Source organism: Triturus cristatus, chromosome 7 (assembly GCF_964204655.1).
Source record: "Triturus cristatus chromosome 7, aTriCri1.1, whole genome shotgun sequence".
In the NCBI taxonomy this organism is placed as follows: Eukaryota; Metazoa; Chordata; class Amphibia; order Caudata; family Salamandridae; genus Triturus; species Triturus cristatus.
The window spans coordinates 1,604,368,264-1,604,392,333 of record NC_140590.1 but is presented as its reverse complement, the minus strand read 5'-3'; the positions used below and the strand labels follow the sequence as shown (position 1 = coordinate 1,604,392,333).

The window sequence follows — 24,070 nt, the reverse complement described above, 5'->3', positions numbered from 1 at the left end:
GTCGACTGTGACAATTGGGGCAAGGTCTTTGCTGCGACCTATGTGAAGTGCTACGGCACTCCGTCTATGTCTGTACTGCCCTCGGTCATCAAGAAGGTCCAAGACAATCATGGTGCCGAGGCAGCCATTGAGTTGGGATTGAGGCTTGTCGATAGCTTCGATGTGGTGTGTTCCATGGTTATGGGCAACCTCAAAGGAGATGCCATGCAATTCCAAGTGTGCAATATGTTGGCACTTGTGGATCCAGGGGACGGGCCAAAGGAATTCGCTAAAATTATAGCGAAAGCCTACAGAATGGTGGGTCGTAGCGCCTTGGGTGTGAAACCCGCCGTGATCATTCCAACTGCAGTGCAGCAGCCTAAAGTGAGTTTGTCTACCAAGGACGAAAAGCCCAACTTTCCAAAACAAAGTTGGCGAGCTAAGAAACAGGGGAAGCAGCAGGAAAAACGGAGGTCTCGTTCTGCGTCGCCGGTGCAGATACAAAGTGAACGCACTTATGATTTGCGCGATCGTTCTAATATTAAGTCACCTGATAGATTTCAGGTTCCTGAACAACGCTCTCCTCGTTCTTCACAGGAAACATCGGCTTATCAATCCGGTGGCGGAGATCGTGGGAAGGGAAAGGGTGCTCAAGGTCGTGAGCAGCCCCGTCAGACTGACGGTAAAGGCAAACAGGACGAGTCTGCACGTCAAAGACCCCCGTTTCAAAAGAAGAAAGTTGCTGCTCTGACTGTGAGATATGCCTCAGATGATACGGACACAGCTTCTGAACCAGACATGGGCGCTAACGCTGCTAGACAGCGCGGCGGAAGTTACAGTAGTGCGCAAGCGCTGCGTCCTTTTCTGGCGGCGACAGCAACTGATACATTTGTAAGTGTTGAAACTGCTGATACTCGCGTAGCTCCCCCTGAACGAATGTTTAAAACTAACCTTTTAATTGAGGGTGACATACAACGTAAAATTAAGGTGGTATTTTGGGATAATCTAACCTCCACCTATGATATTCTTTTGGCGGAGGCAGATTGGGCCCCGGCTTTCGTGTTAGAGGCTCCTAGAGGGGAGGTGGTAATCCTCCCTTCCTTTGGGCACACAGTGCCACTGGAACATTCTAACAGGTTAGCCGGGGAGTGGGCGCAGGTGCTCGCGCCTGCGTTGTACCGTACTCAGGTGGGCTGGGACAAATTTTCTCCCAATCATACGATTCCGTTACGGTCGGAACCCCAGCCACAACCCCAATACCCCATGCGTCGCGAAGCTCGATCTCACGTCGCGTCCATCCTTGAGCAATTGGAATATCAGGGAGTAATTGAAACATGTGTGTCACCCATGAATAATCCTTTATTCACTGTGACGAAGCCTGACGGATCGTACCGCCTTGTTTTGGATTACCGGCACTTAAATTCGCACTGCCGGACATGTGCGGTACAGAATACACACAGTTCGGCTCTCGTCGATAGTCTCGTGAGAAAACGTTTTAAAACTACTCTTGACATCTCCAATGGCTTTTATAGCCACAACCTATCTCCTCATAGCTATGAGTGGACGGTGTTTACCTCGGGTGGCAAACAAAAATGGTTTAAAAGGCTCCCAATGGGCTATAAAAACAGCCCCGGGGTCTTTGCTGCTCGTGTGGTCTCACTTTTGGAGATGATTGACCCGGAAGCATATTCGTATGTAGATGATATCTACCTGATGGACGACGAGTTGCTTCCACACCTTGCTCGGGTGGATAACATGATATGTTTGCCGACTATGGTTACAAGTTCAACTTTGCCAAGTTCCACATTGCCGAGTTCACAGTGTTGTTTTTGGGGTACGAACTCAATCATGAGGGTCGAGGCTTGGCTCCGCAATTCCTTGAGAAATGCGCACGCCTCAGTACTCCTACGACTCTGAAGAAATTACAATCTTTGCTGGGTTTTCTGAATTTCGGTCGTACCTACATTCCTGATTATGCCCAGCGTATCAAGTCGCTTTATGCCTTGGTACAACCTACTTTTACCAAATCTTGCTGGCTGCCTGAGCATTCGGCTGCATTGCAATCGTTGCAGTCTGATCTTCTAGCTTCAAAGTTTTTACAAACTCGTGATAACCACACTAACCTGGTTATTAGAATCGTACCGGGTGCAGTGGGTTTCACCTACTTGACGTTCAATGAGGGCGACACCGTCCCCATTGCATACAAATCTCATCTGTACACTTCGGCTGAGCTGCGCTTCTCCGCTGTCGAGAAAGTACTGACAGCAGTTCAGATGGCGATCTTGAAAGAGCGAGCGCTATCACAGGAAAAGCACATGCTGGTGGTAACACCGTACCCTGCCCTTGAGGCGGTCACTAAAGCCAGTGTACCTAATTCTAAGGCTTTGCATCCAAGGTGGATACAATGGGCAACCTCCTTGACTTTGCCTGACGTCACATATATCTTTGACGCAGCATTACAGACACAGGAGTTCTTGGAGTATGAATTTGTTCATCCGGCTCCTCTGACTTTGCGCCCGCTCGAGGAGTACCATTGTGTCATATACACTGATGGGTCTGCGCAACCCGCAACTGGATCAAAACATGCCTATTCAGCGGTCTGCGCAATTGTAGTAGGTACTTTCGTGAACGGTGAGTTCCAGTCTGATTTCGAGCATACGCAGTCATTGGGTGATTGTACCGCGCAGTTGGCAGAGCTGAAAGCTCTGGTGCTTGCACTTGAGTTTGCTGATCCTCGGGTCACCACTCTTATAGTGAGTGACTTGTTCTATTGTGTTCAATCATACAACGAGAATTTACACTTTTGGAGTCAGAATGAGTTTCGTGATTCGAAAGGTAGCACAGTGAAGCACAAAACGCTTTGGGTTCGAGTGGCAGAACTTAAAGAAGGTCTGCCCCTCGTGAATGTAATTCACACTCTTGGTCACCAACGTGTTGGTGTCCATGCTGTCGGTAACAGTTTGGCTGACGAGGCAGCAAAAACCGCAGTGGCGACATATTTAGTAGCAGCAGTTACAAGATCCAAAACTAGGATTGATGATGACATCTTGGCAGCTATTGCTGCGTCCGAGACAGGGACGGGTTTTCCGAAAGGATTCCCTTCCCGCTACCATTATCGTTTAAGTCCTGATAACGTCCCGTTAGTGAGGATTAACGATGTTGGTGACAGATTGATTCCCAACGCGGACTGCAGACCATCTCTGATTACAGCTGCCCACGAAGGTGTTGCGTCTGCGCACGCCGGCGTTTCGGCGATTGTATCTCTTTTACAGCAACGTTACTGGTGGTACGGTTTGTACAAACAAACACGAGCTTATGTTCTTTTATGTGACATTTGCCAGCAGATTAAACCTTCTACTGTCGCGCGTCCACCACAAACGCAGCTGTTTATATCTAATCAACCACTTGCGTGTGTTTATTTAGATCACTGCGGTCCTTTTTCCTCCGATACTGCGTACAAGTACATCTTGGTTGCAGTGGATTCGTGCACACGTTTTCTGTGGGTCTGGCCGCAAAGGAGTACTGATGCCCGGACGGTCATCAAGGATTTGCGTGTCTTTATTGGGAGTTTTGCATGTGGTACCCTTCATTCTGACCAGGGCCCTGCGTTTGCCTCTAGGGCTTACAAAGAAGCCATGAGAGGTTTGTGGGTCCAAGTCAAATTTTCGTCTCCATACCGGCCTGAGGGCAATAGTGTTGTGGAGCGAATGAACCGTGACCTAAAGCAATCTTTGACAGCAAGGGTTTTAGGTACAGGCCGAAGCTGGCTGACCCACTTGTATGACGTGCAACGTGCACTTAATAATCTCCCTAGAAGGTCTCTGGGTGGGCGGACCCCATACATGATGCTCTTTGGAGTAAGAATGTTTGTTCCGGACCTTGAGGGTCTAGACATGGCGGCGGCTGCCGCGCCTTTTGACCTAGATGATCACTGTGCTGTATTGCAGAATCTACAAGAAGCAAGAGACACTCTGGCGAAGGAACACGTACCCTCTACATGCGAAGCTGAGCTCCAGATTCCGGTAGTCGGCTGGCTACCTCGAGTTGGTGATCTGGTCCGTGAGAAGGTAGAGAACAAGAAAGAGTTTTGCCCCTCTTATCGTGCACCAGTCCCGGTGCTTGGAGTCCAGGGTACACGTACAGTTATTTTACCACCACTTCCTGGTCGCAAGGAAAACAGGTACATCTCGATTGACAATGTCAAGCTACAGCGAGTGGCCGATACTTCATAGTCTGACACCTTCAGTTTCTTGCCCTTCCATTCTGCGAAATTCTGTTGTGATGCCGCCCTCGACCATCGTGCCTGAGGTTGCCGTTGAGATGCATGCTGTTGCTTCCCCTCCAATACCGCCTGTTGATGGTGGTTTGCTTGATGATCCTGAGTATGCTTATCCTGCAAGTGTCCCGTTGCCTCTTTTACATTCAACAGCGATTAACCAGTCCCGTTCTTCCTTTGACACTGAATCAATGACTTCCACTGCCCCTTCCAAAATTGCTATATTTTTTGCCTGGTTCAAGAGACATTTTTTAGTGGCACCATGGACTTACATCTGGCTGGTGCTAATATGTATTTTTTTGTTCATGACAATTGGCTTTGTGGTAGTGTTTTTTAAAATTATAAATGGACACTACCTAACTGAACGATCAACAATTGGATCAATTGCTGGAACTTTGGCCCATCATTCCTCATCACACATTATGAAAAGGGACCAGACTTTTGTGAACATTACTGCCTGGCCTGTTCGTGATGGGATCGCTTGGGATACTGTTAAATTTCAAATTCATGGACCTACCGAAGTGATTAATGTGCCTAATGTATTTCGTGTTTCTATGGGTGATGTCGTTAAACAGAATATCAGATCTGATGATTGGGATGTACAAGCAATAGAAGCACTGTTTTCTGATCTAAAATATTATGCAGCATTTGATGCTGAAGATTTATATTTAAATTCTGCTAATTATGGTGAACAATTTTGTTATCAACATTATGGCACACATTTTCTACATAGAGCAAATACCTTTAGAAATTTTGTTAATTACACACAATAGGAACATTGTCCGGCCCCTCATCAGGGCAGTTCTAAAACGTTAGTGAATAAGTTCACATACTTTTCGGATTTTAGTATGTCAAAACCGGCCTCCTTTTATTTTAAGATGATGCCTGAAACCGCCTCGAAGGTAAGGTTGACACATACCAAATTATTATATTCCAAGTCCTTTATGGACGAATTGGCGGTCGGAGGCTATGAGCTATGGAAAGCTACTATCGATCTTAAGTCAGTTTGGGGTACTAAGCCATGGCAGGTTCAGGGCACAGAGGCTTTACATCGTGCCTGTCTTATCCCAAACCATATTTTATTTTTGAATTCATCTATTTTTCAGACAACTTGTTTTGGTTTGGCAACGTCTAAAAAACTGAATTCCCCCACAGTCCCGGATCTGGGTGCTTACCCCGGCTGGGGTAATTACACAGATCAACCCCTTATTAAGTTGCAGTCCCTCATTTCCAACACCACCTTTAATGTTTCGGCGTTTAATCCTGAGGGGTGGTTGGTATGGCAAACTGGTTCAGATTCTTGTCAACGTCGATTTTTAGCCTTGGCACCTGGGTACACTTAAGTCAGGGTAGATCCTCGTTTTGAATCATCACACACTGTAACTACCTACTCTGTGGGTAAGTTATGCCAGTCGTGGCTGCAACATTCCACATTAGCGTCTGTTAAACTTCATTTGTCACGTTTAGACGACAAAATTGATTTGAATTATTTTATTAAAGGTCCTGCAGTAGGCAGGTCCAAAAGATGGGTATATGCTATTTACAACGAAGTTTGGAAATTGTCGCAAATTGAGACTGCCTCCAGATTACGTGCTATTGACCAGGCCAATATGGAAAAAGTGTTGGCTGTGATTGATAATAGTATAAATACCTTGTCTTCTAGAATTTACACTTTAGATAATATTGTTTCATCTGTCGTAGACATTGTGCAGGATGATTTGTCTGTGTTGTATCATGGCCAGAATCAGTTGCGTTCTGTTATGCAATTTGCATGGACTTTACAAACGTTAAAGGCAGGGAAGGTCCCATGGGATTACATGAATGTTTCCTCTTTGTTCCTCCCTTTTAATTTAACTGCCAAACAACAGTTTATGTCTATGAAGGATGCGACTTATTCATTACTGCACATTGAGAAATTAGAACCATTGCCTTTCTCTATTGCTGAATTAAATTCAGCCATGTGGCTTATCCACTGAGTAATCACTTTACCTTTTTCGCTTTTTAAGTTTAGTTCTTGCATGAAACATTATGCACTTGGCAGATATGAACAACTTGGTACTGCATTCCTGCACGAAGTTTGGTCGCTCCCGTTTACATATAGATGCATGCGGGAGGGCACAGAGGTTTATCTGAAGGGTGAGGAATGCACTTCTGCTCCTGATCATTCTGTGGTGTGTAGACACATACAATTACATGGTGCTTGCAATGTACACGCTCCTAATTTAGCTTGCGTTTTGAAAGGTGTACCTGTACCAGTTATAACCCCTTCATTTACACTGCTTGCTAACGGTAGTTATTTGCTTTTAAATAATGAAAATTGCTGTGGGATGCTAAAGGGCATTCCATACATAGTCACTGTTTCACAGCGTGTAGTTTGCTGTAATAATGTCCTTTTCCCACCCCCGCATGGCCGGCTCGATGTTTCTATCTGGCCTTCGATTCCAACCTTGAGCGCAGAGTTCAACCAGATGAGCAGAATAAGGGCTCTTTTGTCTCAAAGGGAGGTCGCTTTGACTTCATCCCGTGAAACCTTTATTCTTCACGTGGCAAACACCCGCACGGAGGTGCAGGCGCTTTTGAATACTGACCTCCCTTTCCATTTTGGAACTTTGATACAGACTATCTTTAATGCCTCGTCTACGACCGGCATAGTTCATTTTTTTAAACTAGTGGGCTCCGGCCTGGTGACCTCCTTTCAGACTATTTTTGGTGTGATTCCCGCATTTTTTCATTCAATTTTTTCCAGCGTCTTCGGAGGTCTTCCTTTGCTTCTTGCCCTTATTGCTGGACTACTTTTGCTGGTTTGCATTCTACGCAATGGCTGCGCAACTTGCGTACAGAGACAACATGCCCCGGCTGTTTCATCTGCATAACCGGATGCTTGAATACTATGGCACGTTGCCTCTGGCGACTTTAAGTGTCGCGTATGGATTATCCTTCTGGTTTCCCTTCTTTACTTGTGTGCAACCCGTCTTTCACTGCCTGGATTGTCCATTCCAGTGGGCTCTGGATTTGTGCCTTTCAACCACGGTGTCACCTTTACCGGATTTTGGTCAACTGATGGGTCCCTTAACGGCTCATGAGTATGAATGTTCTGGTGTTGGGTTTACGGCCTTGGGTGCGGCACATGGAGTCCTTGGAAATTGGGCCATTGAAGAGGCTGCGATTGACTTTCTGGAACGCAGTTATATCGAGGAACCTTCCTGTTGTCCCCGAGTGGTGCTTGACTCTCCTATTGTGAGTGAACACGTGTGTTCCTTTCCGCTGTTAAACTGGATGGCAGATACTTTTGCCGAACGCTCCAATGATTTCCTCTTGGAGGCTGTTGCAACTTATTGTGCCTATACTTTTATGGATTGACTTTTTATCTTGATCGACCCTTGATGTATCGATCGATGTCGTTTTTTCCCATTTTTACATGTTTTTTTTCCACCTGACGACATCTTTTTCTGTTTTTGAAAATCTTTTCTTTTTCGTACTTTACACTTACCTTATATGGACTTATAGTTCATGCCCTTGGTTCCGTTCTTTCTAACTTGAACTCTGCGTTCTTGATAAGTGCGTCCCTAGTGGTTAGTAGTCCGATCAAAGGGGGATGTAGTGTGGGTTAACCACGCCCTATGTACAACGCTAAGTTAGCATAACCTCGATGGCTGTTAGAAAGCCAGCTTGCTGCTTCTGCTGCTTTTGCACGCGACACTGTTGTTACATGTTATTCATTCGAGAACTGCTGACTCGACTTTGCTTCACATGAGAACCGTCTGTTGTTTAACATCCTTAACAGCGAGCTGTGACCTTGGTCTGTACACCGTGTAAGGAACGAGTCTGGGTCACTAGACGGGGCAGGTTGTTGTGTTCAGGTTGATCGTACCACTTCTTAGCCATAACATACATACAGCTGCCAATACCTGAAAGACGAGCCCTTTAATATTACAGAGCAGCATGTTTTCTGACACATTCGAAACGAAGAGCTGTTGCAGGAGAGAGCCTAGCTGATCCTGTGATGTGATTCCACTAAGCTGATCTATAAGGTATGGGGTCCCCCATGCAAGCCTAAGAGACCTTCTATTAGTCTAATAATACCTTATTAGTTGCTAGAGAAAGGAGGGTGGTTGCTTTCCACTGTCATTATTATTATGATTGCTCCTTTCATTTTCTATGGTATTGTAACAATGCTGATGGTGCTGATCCTAACCATTTGTCTGCTTGTGTTAGCCAAAGTACTGCATCTTAGGACGCGAGGTTTATAAAATAAACTCTTTAAACTTTACCGTGTCTTTGTTATTCTGTTGTGGACTGATATATAGCTACCAACGGGTACTTCGGATTCCCACCACTCCTGAGAGTATCTAAGTCGCTTGTTCTGGGTTGTCTATACATTGGGACCGCCGAGCTAAATCTCGGATAACGAATGTGACACTAAGCTAGTCGGATAGGGGTTCTTAGTTCTGAGGGGAGTTTCTGGTACACCACAATTCTCTGAGGTCCTGGTTTCCTGCGCATAGTTCTGTGCATAAGCAGAATCCTTGCAACATTGGATATGGGACTGCTGATAGCCAAACGTAGGGTGGCAATCAACTAGTCGCGTGGACCGGTTCCCACGATAACTCAATGGTCGCGAGACATGACGTACTGTAGTACACAGATGGAAGTATTCAGTAAACTGCTACCCCCACGTAATAGACCTAAAAACTTCTGGGAACTGTACAAAACCTACCTAGCCACTACGACTAGTGACGAGAGTGCGACGCTTGATAGAATACAAGAAATTACTATTCAGCCAAATACATCAGCTGCTAACCACTCTGAGGACGTTGCCACCTAACCTCCAACTTGATGCAGATATGATACAATGACTTAACAGGGTGGAGTGCATGGGATGTGGGAGTACTGTTCGGGGTGTCTCCACCTACGCAATGACAACTAGATGTTCTGTCTGTTGTAATGGTGATTTACTGTCATTTTTCTCGATAATGTGTGAAATGTACCGTGCCAATTTGTCATACTGAGTCTCATCTTTGTTTGTTCTAAGAAAATCAATAAAATAAATTAATACATTATTTTTTTAAAGGGCGCGTTTTAATGGAATTTATCGAGTTAGCTAAAAGTAGTGCCTCCCCTGGAACAGCTAGTTTAAAGAAGACTGAACTATGGTCCGTCCAAGACAGAGCTAGGACCTTATTAAAACGAATTTCTGAGTTATTAGTAAAAATCCCATCAAGGGTATGGCTAGTCATATGATTCGGCTCAGTAACGATCTGACTTACATCAAAACACTCAAGACTATCAACCAAGTGCACAGTTTCCTTGCTTTTCTTTGAATCTAAGTGAAAATGAAAATCACCCAATTGGCTGAAACTAGAAAAATCCATGCAGGACTCCATAAATGTCTGCACAGACCTTATGAAGGTATTCCTAGGACCAGGTGGTTGATAGATTAAGGCACCATTAAATGCCACATTGTTATTATACTTGGAAAGAAACATCAGAGCTTCTCCCTCTAAATGAGGGATAGTGGTAAATGCAGCTTTAATATGGTTACGATAGATAATTGTAATCCCTCCTCTCCTTTGCCCATCTCTGTCTACTCGAAACATCACATAACCTTCTGAGATATTGATTTTCAGATCGGGATCTGATGAACTGTCAGTCCAGGTTTTGGTAAGAAATATCTGATCCATCAGATAGTCATTCTATAGGCCATAATGTCAGCAAGAAGAGTAAGTGAGATCCAGACATTTACTTCTACGGAACTTGCAGTTCACCGAGGATAAATGTGTGCTTAGAACCAACTTAAAATTCATACCAATATCAACTGAGCTTCACATGAATGAACTAGTTGTATCATTCACTTGATATAAGGAGATACCATACGTTCTACCTGAATGGAACAGCATAGCTTAGAACATCAAAGCAGTTACTTGTTTCCTTTGTAAACACATGTAAAGAATTCCCGGTGTTGATACAAGGCATTTTTAGATGAGTCGCAGCGATAAATGCTATCTGCCACAGCAAAGCAAGAAGACCACTTTTGAGAACATTCACGGCCCGCTCTGGGAGGCATTGAAGCCTCGTTGCTTTTTCAGCACTCTTAGTTAGAGTACAGCTGGTAGATATATACTGTGCTGCAACATTCTGGAACAGACAATCCTTCCCAAAGTACTACTGCTTGAAAACAGTAGCAGAAAGAGACACAGCGATGGGACAAGCAGTTCTGTGCCATCTCTTTAAATAAGCGGACTCTATCTATTTCATTCCACCTTCTGCTTTGTGATTGTATGTCTAAACTATCACTACTGCTTATGACTATGATTCAAGCATGTGAATCTATTAAAGATCCAATGCTGGAAAATTTAAAAGTTACTTAGCTGTAACTGTAGTTCTCCATTGGTGGTATCATTCATTAATTCATTGCGGCCAACCCTCTTCCTCGAAAAGAGGCTCATGTATGGTATTTGTTGATATGGCACTCATCAATTGGAGTTTAGGTGCTAATAAAGGGGGGCTGTTCTGGTGCCTTTAAGGCAGGCAGCGCCCTGTACTGCTATATTACGATTGCTGTGGACCTATGGAAGTTAGCAACACTGGAGAACTTCAGTTGCAGGTAAATACATTTTTTCTAGGTGCGCAGGATCCTATGAGAAAAAGACACAGCAGTGTAGTAGGCAAACGCAATGAGAACCAGATACAGGAAGAGGTACATATGTATCTCAGCAGGCTTTGGAGCATGTGCTAAGGGGTGTGGGTGGTGTTCGACACACAGGGACCAACAAAAAGTGGACACAATGGACTGAGGGAGAGTCAAAATACTACCTCTTGCTATGCAAGGCAAGCAGTCAATAGGAAGTACAGTGATATACTAAACTGTGAATGACAAAGTCTCAAGCCTAAGGCTCTCAGAGGCTTGCCTACATTAACAATGTTTAAAGGCAATGTTCAATTTGGGCTGATGGTTGCAGGTGGGACCCACAGGCAGTCATTTTTCAGGACATATTTTACATCATCAGTCTTTGATCCAAAACAAAAGAGACAAAGGAAGGAAACGGGGAAAGAAGGAGAAAAAGAAACATAGGGTAACTGTGACAAAGGGAGAAAACAGTGATAAAAAAGAACCTTCAATAGTCATTAAAAGTGTAGGGAGTGAATGGTGATAGATAAAAGAGTCATGGGGTGTAACAAAAGTAGACAGCCTTAGTATTCGGTAACCAAAAACTTGAGTAGTGCGGCTGCAGACTTCTGGGAAAAACGTGAGGCCCTTGCAATTATTTTCTAACAATTAAACACTGTAAGTTTTATAGAAACAATAGGCATTTTGTCAGCTTTGCTGTCAGTACCCAGACGTTTAAAAAGTACATAAGCTTGAGTGAATGGAACGATGCTCGCATACCAAGACGTACAAAGTAGGTTCTATCTGAGCCCCTGACACTTCTGGAAGTACATTCAAATAGCACTTTTCTGCAGAATACGCTGATGGTGAAGGGGCGTACACATCTTTTATATGCAACTTCCTGTGCATGCAAAAAATATAGAGGCACAGTACTGGTTCTCTGACCTACACTCGGGGCCTGCAGCCACATTCCTGCATGAAAAATGGCAGACTGTCCTAGAAATAACAGACAAATAGGAAACCTTATGAAGAGATCACAACATGTGCCGATGAGAGGCTAGAATATTATTCGCTTAAATTACTTAGGATAATTGCAACATTGTCAACGTGCTGTAACAACACAGTAAACTGGACAGAATCGCGGAAGAGATGTGAGGTAAAATGGACTTGGGAAGCAAATATACTTCCAGAAGGGCAGTAGTGCTGGGCAGTGGCGGCTGGTGGATTTTGAAAGTGGTGAGGCGAAAAAGTTTGGCCGAGATATGTTAAACTTGCGGGGCCGGGGAAGTTTAAAATTGAAATATAATTATAAAAACGTATCGGCCTGCGTCGTCTCTGGCTCAGTGGGTACCTGCAGCGCTCACAGAATGTTACTATTAGATGCTTTAATAACCAATTCATAAAATGTTCGCTTTGTGTCCGGTGTATGTTCAGAGTTCTGCCTTAAGGCATGCCATTGAAATATGAACAGTGCTGTTCGAAATACTACACAGGCTGTATGAACCTCAGGTCAAACAAGCTACAGCAATGTTAGGCCGGCATTTGGTCATATCACGACAGTAAAATTAAAGCCAGCACCGAATTTTCCAGTTCTTGAAGATTAGACAGCCATTTTTAAGCTCGGACCTAAATATTGGAGGGTTGGGTTTCCCCCCTTCTCACAACCCCCCCCCCCCGTGCAGGTTTTTAAAATTGAACTTCAGACTCCTTGTACAGAAAACAAAAACAGCATCTCCAGCTGATCTTGCATGGTACAGTCTCAGCTGTTGACCCTCTAATCAATTTTCTTACAAAGGAAGACCTTATGTGCAATAGCTATTTAGTGCGGGTATACCACTCTACTCTAGATACATGTTTTAATTGCCAATTTAAAATACATAAAACACTAATCCTTGTAAGCTCATTTTTGGCTTCAGGTGGAACAGAACTGTAAAGCTAAACTCATAGGGCCCGATTCACAGAACTAACTTAAGACAAAATCCTAAACTTACTATCATTTTCGTATTCACAGAAGGCACTTACTCATTTTGGTATTCACAGAAGACACTTACTCACTTCGGTATTCACAGAAGTTAGGAGTCCTAACTTTAGGACTCTTAAATGCCTTCTGTGAATAACGAAAGTCTTAAAATTAGGATTTTTCTCAGTTTAGGAGTCCTAAAGTTAGGACTCCTAACTTTACTACTACTAAACTGAGAAAAATCTTAATATTAAGGCTTTCGGGATTCACAGAAGGCATTTAGGAGTCCTAAAGTTAGGAGTCCTAACTTTACTACTACTAAATTGAGAAAAATCCTAATTTTAAGACTTTTGGTATTCACAGAAGGCATTTAGGAGTCCTAAAGTTAGGAGTCCTAACTATACTACTACTAAACTGAGAAAAATCCTAATTTTAAGACTTTCGGTATTCACAGAAGGCATTTAGGAGTCCTAAAGTTAGGACTCCTAACTTCTGTGAATACCGAAATGAGTAAGTGCCTTCTGTGAATACCAAAATGAGTAAGTGCCTTCTGTGAATACCAAAATGGTAGTAAGTTTAGGATTTTGTCCTAAGTTAGTTCTGTGAATCGGGCCCATACTAATCAGTTGTTCTTGAGTCATACGCAGTATTATAAAGCAAAAAATACAAAGCTTAATTAAATTATTATCTTGGCAACTTTTCTCATTTGCATATCTTCTTCATATCAAACTGTCACAGTGAATCTTTGAACACACACAACACGCATCCCAGTCATTTGGGTCTTGCCCTGTTGAAGTACTACTGTTAACATTAATCTGACAAATCAAAGTGATTACATATCTAGACAGGAAAATCAATAACATTAATCATTCCTAAAATGAAAAAGAAGCCATGTGTGAAATGATGGTCAGCCATTTTTAAAACCACATAATTTAGCAAAGAGACACCTAATCAATACCAGGCATTTTCTGTACCTAATTGGTACTGCAGGTTAATTGACTAGATTGTGAAATGCCGAGATCGTGACTTTAACTCACCATACACAATACTACAGCAACAAGGTAAATGATGGCCGGGTGCCTAACACACTACCTGGATGGCACACAAACACTGCAATACCATGATGAGGGTCCATGAGAGTGCAGAGAGCAAGGTCCTTGGCAATCCGGACTATTAGTGGCATTAGCTAAATCTTTACTAAATGTTAATTTCTGTATTGCTAATTTACATTAACATGGTTATTTTGAGGTTACGCGCTGCAAGGACAGGACAGCAAGCAGTTAGCTGTTGGAATACGCACCAAAAGTACGTGACGCTTCGTGGGATTTCTCACATGTGGAATAAGGTCTCTTCAAAAATCTTGCCTACGTTGAACATTCGTTCATCTTGTTACACAGACACTGTTCTGAGTACCTCCGATGCCTTAATTTAAAAGGGAGAGAACCTGGACTTCTGAGCTATGCTACAATACATTTAAAATACCGGCACTTCCTAAAAGCAGACAAGTACACTGGATAGTGAGTAGATGCACTTCAGTATTACCACTTAAAGCATTGCTCTAATCACACACCCTACACACGGTCGAGCAGACAAGATTTTTTCAGCACCCGATTTAGAGGTAACCCGTGGCGCTAGTAACTCAAAGGTCACCCTTCTAATGGAGTTTGTCCAGGCGCGGCCGGCATGACTGGAGAGGGTAGGGGGGGAGGAAAGTTAATCAATAATAAAAGAACTTACCAGCCATCTTCTCCGGTCCCGCGTCGCATCACGTCTGCTGCTCTGCAACGTGGAAGTAACTTCTCCCCGCTCTTTTCTTTTGCCAATGAGGAGACTGGGGGGCCGGGCGGTGGGCTGAACCTTCTTTACTTTCCTGTTGTTTGATAGGGCATGGGGCGACTTTGCGCAAAACGCATCACCGCCCGAGCAGGAGCCTACCTTCAAACTCCTGCTCTACACAGGGCATGCGCATCAAACCTAATGGTTTGTGAATGTGAGTGAGGGGCTTTGCTCCTCTCTCACATACGTAGACCATCTTTTTAACTCCTGCTCGTCTCTGCCTGTGTGCGCTGTGCGTGACATGCGGACAGCGCACTTTCACCGGCAATGAAGCGCACAGGCGGGCCCGGAAATGTAAACAGACGAATTGTAAGCTGTCAATTCGTCTGTTTACATTCCATCCTGTTCACTGGCCGATTCTTTTGTGGGGCGCTGCCCCAACGCCCCTAATGGACCAGCCGCCACTGGTGCTGGGGTTACTGCATGACGGATGGTATTTAAGAAGATTGCAAACCATGTAAAATGATGGATTGACACTGTTCTTGCTTCCGCAAAGGTGAGAATACTAAAAGTAGAAAACGTCAGACATCCTAAAATGCAAATGCTGAATGCACAAATTGGTAACGATGACGCTGTACAATGGGGGGTTTGGATTGCAAAGCCTATAAAATACAGGCGGTGATGCTGGAGGACAACCAGGGTGACCAGTGGGGAAGAACTGGATACATAAAACCCATAACCCTTTGATAAATAGTGCCTAGTTTCTGATGTAGATGACAACGACACATACAAACCTTGTGAGTGACCATCACTATTGAAGTTACGCCGAATTTTCTCTTTACCTTCCTTTAGTAGGCTTACTTCGTTCTTTCATTGTACTACCAGAATTCAGCATCTGTTACCCCTCGCTTCAAGTGGCCCCTGCCTGCCCAAGACTTCATGCTCTATTCCACCTTACCTGAAGCACACCCTCATTAGTTATAAAGTTGCTTTCAGCTTTAGAAGAAGAATTTTCAAAGTTGACCTATTAGGAGTAGTATTCATCGCACTAAAAAAAATGCTCATAAGGTTGAGATTTGTCCCAAACATATAAGAGTTAACAGTACTATTTAAAATAGTATTACAGTTAGATCATGAAATTGGACTGAATTAAACCTGGAGGACCTCTCCTTTCAGAACTCTACATGATCCCTGGTGTGAGAGCACAGCAAAATCAAAGATATATCTGTGACTAGACAATGAGTTTGGGCCACATAGTAACTGGATTCCAGACCCTCTACTGCATTTGCTGACATGGACGCAAAGCGACACAGCACTGAGACGCAGGAGGTGCAAGAGGCTGGGCAAGGTAGGGAGTCGGCGACCCTGCAGGTCGGTGGAGAGCTATGCACTCCCTCTCACACCAACAAGCTACTACCCCCTGCTGCCTGCTACCTTCTGCTCGACTGAGCATAGTCCGCGAGACTGAAACGCTAGTGCGACCGCCGTCAGTTGGTGGCCGCGGAGATCCTCGGCAGCAGCATCACCACCACCTCCAGCCCGGACACTCAAGTGGTCCACAGACAGCCCAATCGACAGATGAACCCGGACAGCGCGTACAATCACCACAGCCCAGCCAAGGTCCCCACCTCCCACTGTAAGGAAGGAGAATGGTAGGAAAAAACACCTTCAGACCTAGAAGGGCAAGGGCCAACACAGCGGATTCAATAGAACCCAAGCTTCGGAAGCGCCGAAAGCGAGCACGAAACGCAGTGGATTCTGACATTCCCACTCCCCAACTACAACGGGAGGTGACTGCCTGTGCTCTCCAATTATAAACAAGCTGGCCTCTCTAACACAAGCTATGGAAACCCTACTGCAAGATCTTAAACCACAACTTCATGCCAGCAATGGGGAAGAGAAGGCCCACACCCCGCAGTCCCGTACCAAGGGACTGGATGAAGTGCAAACAGCTTGAAAACAGTCCACAAAAGGAAATCATGCTCAAGACTCAGGCAGTTTAGTTGGCTCTCCTGCCCAGGCCACAAGACTGCAGCTGCACCACCATTCTACTGACCTACTTCAACCACTAAACCCCGCACAGTTGGCCATACTAAGCAAACGTTCGGGCAAACGGCTAAGGAAGCAAAGGAACAAAACCCAAAAAGCAAAGCAGCAACGACTACACTCCATCTTTACCAAAACAAAACCAGACCAAGGACCTCAATATCGGGGTGAAAGGACAAATACAACAGACTCATCATCAATCTCGCAACTTTCAGACCAGTCTGCACAGAACCTACAAACCGAGCAACTACATCAAGCATAGGCAGTTGCAGTTTCCAATACTAGATTACAAGCAGCCCAAGGACAAAACTCCATCTACGGGCCAAGAAGAGCACTTTCCCCTGTTCATGCCCATGATGACCTATACAGGCCGCCCAACCAACTCAAACCATCTGCCCGATAATAACGTGGCTGCAAAAGTGGAAACCTCTCTAGCACGAACCTCAAACCTTTCAACGGGGCATGCCACAGCAAAACATTAAAATCCCCACACTTTTAGATTCAAACGCATGGCAAGACCGGAGAACACTACAGCTGGGAACGCGGGGATTCTATTCAACAACATGAACGATCCATGCAAACCCTTGGTAACAAGAAGCTTCACTGACACAAAGCAGTGGGACCGAAGGCACAATCACCACCACGTCAGTCAACCCCGGGCTGACCACGCTTGTCTTCATCCCAGAATATCAAACAAGGGGGGCCCATGACATCCTGAATAGGGACAACCTGATCCTCTTGTTTGAGTCAATTCCGGATCTAAAGGACATAACATTAGCAGACATTTTAGCAATTAAATTCCTAGAACCGCGACAAGCTTAGGAGCCAGAGGCTACCCAGGTCTCTTTCATCTCGCCCTCATGGGTAGAAAAAAATCATGACCAATCTAGTCTTTAAAAGCTGGAGTATTAAAATGGAACGAGCAGGGACCAAGGGTTACCCATTACCCTTCCTGCACCAGCTCGCTCAGCCAACCTACTCAATCTTAAAAAATGCCCAAGGCTCTCAAAACCTAAAAATTCCCTCCGCTTTCACCTGCACTGTTCACCTAGGGACCCGACCATCAAGGAACGAAACCTGGCCTAGAGGATACGATTGTAGCAGTATAATGTCACCTCATGCCAATTTGGGTTGTCTCTCCGCCGCCCTACATACCAGCAAGAGAAACTAACAAACCTCTACAACTGTAGATTGCCAACAACCACGTAAGGCAAATCTCACCCTAAGCTCCTGGAACATCCAGGGGCTACAACAAAAAATCGGCAACGATGAACCTCTAACACCTTGGAAGAACTTGGACCTGATACTACTACAAGAAACTTGGGCCCAATCAACAGTCCCTCCAACAGGTTTCGAAGAGTTCCAGAAACCAGCAATTATAACCAAAAGGTACGGCTGTCCTATGGGTGGCCTTTCCAACTACATCTCAAAATTTCTGCAATATACAGTAGAAGGAATAGAACTCAAAGTCCCCTGGGCCCAAGCACTCCACCTAAACATTTTTGACCGCAGTAATGCTCTTATGCTTCTGATTGTCAATATCTACATCAAACCCTGCAAATCAAGGAAGAAGGAGATACTGAAAGACCTCACACTAATGCTAACAGATCTCAAATTAGACCACCTATCCACAAACATCGTCGTATTCGGCGACTTCAACACAAATCTTTTCGGTGGGGCGATTGGCTGCAAGGTCAACATTCTAGACACTGAGTACCACCTCCCAACGCAAAATCTTCCCCCAAACCCTTCGGCGGAACACCACTGCAGAAAGCTTCCTAAATGAATGGTACGCTTTGGGCTGAGGATCACCAATGGCTGCTTTCTTAGTGACACCTGCCCGGTCGGAACCCATGTGGGCCTCATTCCTAACGGCTCACTTCTCTATACATTCGACATGCTCATTGCCTCCCAGCACACTGCCAAGCAAACCACCATTGTCTCAGAACGCAAGTCACTCTTCCGACGCATCTTCTTCTCCCATGACCACCAGCAACATGGAAGAACGCTGTATCATCAAACTGAGACGACTACGGAAAGATGGTGCTCCTGGCCCCAACGGGCTACCCACTGCTCTGTTTACCTCAGAGCCTGCACTATGGTCTGCGATACTAACTCCACTGTTTAAATACTGTCTAACAGCTAACACCATCCCGGACTCCTGGAGAGGCTCCATTATCCAACCAATCTTTAAAGGAGGTTCCAAATCAGACCCCTTCACTACCGGTTGATTGAACTAATCGACAATGACGCCAAGATACATGCAAGCCTGCTCCTTGAGGAACGTAGAACATGGGTGAAAGATCTGAGGGTTGTCCCCATGAATCAATGTGGCTTCAGAGACAGTTACGGCACAAGTACGAACCTGATGGTTCTTGCCCTAATGTGTGACAAAGCTATCAAATGGAAAGGAATACTCTCCTCCTGCTTTGTGAACTTCGAGTCTGCGTTCAATAGCATCTCTAGAACTCGGCTGTGGTGCAAGCTACCGGACTGGTGCCTGCTGGACATCTTGCTGAGGGCAATAATAGAACTATACTCGAATACATGGGCGCAGATTACGCTGGGGGATAGTTGCCTATCAAGGATGATCCAAACAGACTCCGGCCTGAAGCAAGGCTGTGTGCTGGCACTCCTGCTCTTCATTCTTTACATAGCACACATGTCCAACCACCTTGCTGAAACAAACTGTCACCCCCCTAAAATTGGAGGGCAAAGAATGACTCATCTGCTATACGCAGACGACTTAGTGCTACTCAGCCAGACAAAGATAGGTCTACAATGGCTACTATCAACGCTTCAAGAATATACAACATTGAACATGCTTGACATTAATCAATCTAAAACTAAAACGGTCGTTTTTTTGCCTAGAATCCAGCTTGACTATTAGGTGGTGTCTGAATGGCAAAGCCCTAGAACATAGTAAAGAATACAACTACCTGGGAATCTTCTTAGAAAGTAAGTGGTCTTTCACCGACCTGGTTCACTCAACCAACACTAAGGGCTCCAGCCTTCACCTTTACGTCCATTGCGCAGAAGCCACAAGGTCCTAGCCTCGACCCACTGCTCAAGGTAATAAAGGCAAAAATGAGTCCTACTCTAACCTACAGCAGTGAAATCAGTCAAGGGAAGGAAGCTGGGTCTGTGGACAAACTACTTACAAAAATCTACAAATCCGCCATGCACCAGCTAAAAAGAGCATGTCCTGCCCAAGTGAGGCTAGAATATGCCATCACGAAGCAGCCCTGGACATCCGGTAGTTGCTTTTTCAACTTCTGCCACCGGCTCAGATTGGCGCTGCCTGATTCTATGAATGCTCTAATTTGGTCTGAACTGGAGCACTCAGGAGGACGATCGACATACAAGACCCAATTAGGCACCTTACTGAGGGACTTCTCACTAACAGAAGCCTAGAGCAAACACCTCTGCCAGCAAGTATTCAAGAAACTGTACTCTGCCATTGCCAAATAAATGTTGACACCAGATGACAAGGCAACCTTGTGTAAACATGCACATGTATGGTCAGTGATGATTTCGTACTCCACAACAAAGCAACAGGGCTACATAACCAATACCTACCTGCTATGGATCAAATGCAGGCTGATGGAACTAAGAATGGAGGAATTGGAACTTTTTTTGGATCACCTTCCGGCCTGGTGCCACTCTGTTAACCTCGACACAAGCTGCCACCTATGTGGACTCGGAAAGGAAATCCTAATCCACGTCCTATGCATCTTTCTACTGCAAAGGAAATTGTTACTTCGTGCCAACTTTATCAGCTTAGGTGTACACACATGCCGGCAGGCAGTGATCGCTAGCCTAAATTCACCAAATTGTCAACTCAACATAAAAACAATCACATTTCTTAAAATAGCAGCTACCAAACTAGGTACAGCAAGTACAACAAGTAACACTTGAAGCACGCACTTGGACCTAAAGCATTCGGAACACAGTCAGGCTTTGGGAGAGCAAAACTACCTACGGCTTGCACTCTTTAGACTGTAAGCACTGCTTGCACCTTAAAGCTGAAGCACACCATACCAGTAAATCCAAAATGTACTAACTGAATGCCCAGAGGAAGGCCGGAGCAACAACCCGAGCTTAACAACTTCCTTTCCGTATCTGGACTCCTGGAGACCTCTTATCAAAGGCTGGACCGAACCATGCAAACCAGCACATGGTTGCAGCGCATCCGAACTCCAAATGATGTAAAGAAGGCTGGCTTCTACTAGCCACACTGTTAGTAGCCTTAGCACCTGAATACCTATTTTACTTGAAAAGGTTTATCAATACTCAGTATTTAAAATATCCGCTTTTTGTAAAGGTTTTTATTAACTGTATAATAAATAGGACTATGACTGAACCAAACCTCTTAAGACTCGGCCTGAAACTGTAGCAATAAGCATTGCCATTACCTTCCTTCAGTTCACCTGTACTTGTGAAACCAGGAATTTTCTACTATTTTCCTACTGCACCTCTGTACATTTATGGGAGAGAATAAAGCAGTCTTGTCTATGCTCTCTGTGCGCAATCTTAACACAATTCGTACCTCACAAATCATGGTGGCTTGGTACAAAGCAGTCAGGCTTAACTTAGAGGTAATATGTAAATTATGTATGCAGCACTCAAGTAGTAATAAAGTGAAAACACAACTCAAGAAAATTCAAAATTTTAATGAATAAAATGACAAAAATCCAATCAGTAGAACCAGACATATCAGTTTTTCAAGTTTTAGATAAAAATAGCATCAAGGCGCACAAAGCGCCACTCGCAGTTATGTGCTTCAAGTCGAGCATGTATCGGATACAGAGACCAGGTTAGTCCAGATGTATAATTACCATCTCAAAGTCCACGTGAAAAGCTCCATTGGTGGCGTCCATAAGGCTTGGGCTGTCTGCACGAATAGCCGGTCGAGCATCGTGGGCGGTCATTTCTGTAGCTCGAAGAGCCTATTGTCGCTAAAACTTTGTGTTAACGATTGTTGTGGGCTGTCATTGCGAAATACAGGTCTTCTGTTGCCCATCATCGTGTATGGTCAATGCTCAGCACAAAGAGGTCACTTCACGGTAGCATGGAGCCCAAAACATCTGTTTTCTCATTTTCTTCCGGAGGAGTTCTTACTGATGGCAGCCAAAGGTCCAGGACCTGGGGGGCCCCTCTGGGGGAGACCAGGACTCACTTCAACAGAGGATAACAGCAGGGCTCTGGCAGGTCAAGGTAGGCCCAGTTGCCGCTAGTCCGTTGGGCAGTTATAGTGCAGGCCTCTGGAAGCTTGTCCCTGTAGCTCAAACAGGAGGTCAGCCAGCTGACCCTTGGAGTTACTTTGGGTAGCCAGTGTTCAAGGCAAGCTGGTCCAATCTTCCTTCTTCAGTCATCAGGGCAGTGCCTCTTCCTCGGATAGCAAGGCAGTCCTTCTGACTCTTCCACTGGTACAGGAGTGTTCTGAAATGTGGTTCTGAAGGTTTTCCTTTTATACCTGGTGCCAGCTTGTGTGTGGTGGAATTCCTTGATCTACCACCAAGACTGGTCTGGTCAGTTCTTCCCCTTCCCCTGGCTCCAAAGTTTCTAGGGTTGCAAAGGCAAGGGGCAGCCATGGTGTCAGGTTCATTTGTGTGGGCTGCAGGTAAAAACCCTTTGAACTGCAATCAGGAAAACGTATATCCATTCTGTCAGGAAGATCCTCTCCCCTCCTACCTAAGCTTCCTTCGCCTGGAGGTAATGCACAACCCACAACAGTAGACTCATTCAAATTGATGTGACCCACGGCACTGGCAGAAAGGCACAGTTGGTTTAGGCTGAAAAATGCGAACTTTCCAAAAGTGCAGGTTTCAAAATTGTAACTTAAATTCCGACTTTACCATCAGAAAGGATTTTAAATTACAATTGAATTTTGTACAGATCATTTCTCTATCTACTCCCAATCTGAAGTTAGCATTTAATAAGTGTACTATGGTGACCCAGTGTTCCTATGTGGGAGAGATAGCATTACAACAGTGAAAAACAACTTTAGGAATTTTTCACTGCCAGAATATATAAAACTCCAAACACACATGTCCTACTTTTTAAATACCATGCACCATTCCTGTTGAGCCTGTAGGGCGTACCTTATGCGTGATATAAAAGTTAAATTAAACAGGAAGGTTTAGGTCTAGCAAAAAGGTTTATTTTGCCAGGTTGAAATGATGGTTTTCAACTGCACTACAAGCTGCTGTGGCAGACCTGATACTTATTTTTAAAAGGCTACATTAGTGGGTGGCACATTGAGTGCTGCTTCCCACAAGTTGTATTTAATTTCAGGCCCTGGGTACATGTATATGATTTACTAGGGACTTACAAGTAAATTAAATGTACCAATCAGGTTTATGCCAATTTTACCATGTTTGAGGAAGAGAGTACAAGCACTTTTCCACTGGTTAGCAGGGAAAACATGCACAGAGTCCTAAAAGCCAGAAAACCTGGTTAGGCAAAGGAAGACACGGTAAGCCAAAAATCTAGGGTGACCCTGCAAAAAGGGCCGGATTCAACAGATAAACTATATCAGGCTGAATAAACGTTGTTATGGGTAAGGTATCCTTTAGCTCGTGATTGCACAAAATGTTGAGACCTGTGCGAAAAGTGAAGTAAAGCACATGAATAATCTCCTTGTGTACAGCAAGTTATCAATTGTGTCTAATGTATACCTTTTAAAGATGGATGGTGGTATGGTAATGCACAATTGTTTAATATTACAACTGTTTTTTCAGAGTTTTTACATACCCTTGTTTATCAGCATTCCTTGAAACATATGAGGTAAGACATGAATTGACAGCTTATTTAAATACATGCAAAAAATAATAAACCTAGCTCCACATTTATTTTCATTTATTGGTGTATCTGGATAAACGGGATTGTGTGGATGTGTAGGATTGATGATTTTCTTGAGAAGACAACAGATGTTAATGAGATTTTTTGAATTTCACTTATTCTCTGCACTGAAAATCTCTGTTTAAATTACCTATGAAAATGTATGAGCAGTGTTTCTGTTCAGCGAATGGAAAGCTGTGTTTTTTAACTTGTAATGCCACTGTGTAGTATCATTTCGAAACAGTACTTTCCTTTCAGCACACAAGGGCACCCTACCATTTTAGGAAGGCAGATATTGAATGTACTAATAATGCAGCACCACTTGTGGATACATCTTTAGTTGTCACGGATGTAAATTGGCTTGGGTGGCTCCTCCAATGGCAGATACAACTATGTTGGCAGCAGAACCTCAGGTGCCTTGTCCAGGTACTCTGGATACCACAGATTTTCCTCTGTTTCTTTGGTGGAGGAGGAAACTCCGGATATTGTGTCCACAGACTGAGAATCAGGCCCCCGTTTTTTCCTGTGTCACATTTATTGAACATAGGCACAGCTTTGTGCCTTTGATTCAACAATGTTTTTG

General features: G+C 44.4%; 1 protein-coding gene across 1 annotated transcript in view; it reads left to right on the top strand.

The window, feature by feature from the left end:
- Positions 1-24,070, top strand: part of SYCP2 (synaptonemal complex protein 2) — a 4,998,961-nt gene that overhangs the window by 873,142 nt on the left and 4,101,749 nt on the right. Inside the window, exon 12 of the mRNA XM_085615168.1 lies at positions 23,388-23,433. Coding sequence (XP_085471294.1) covers positions 23,388-23,433 — 46 coding nt within the window. The remainder of the gene's footprint in view (positions 1-23,387; positions 23,434-24,070) is intronic.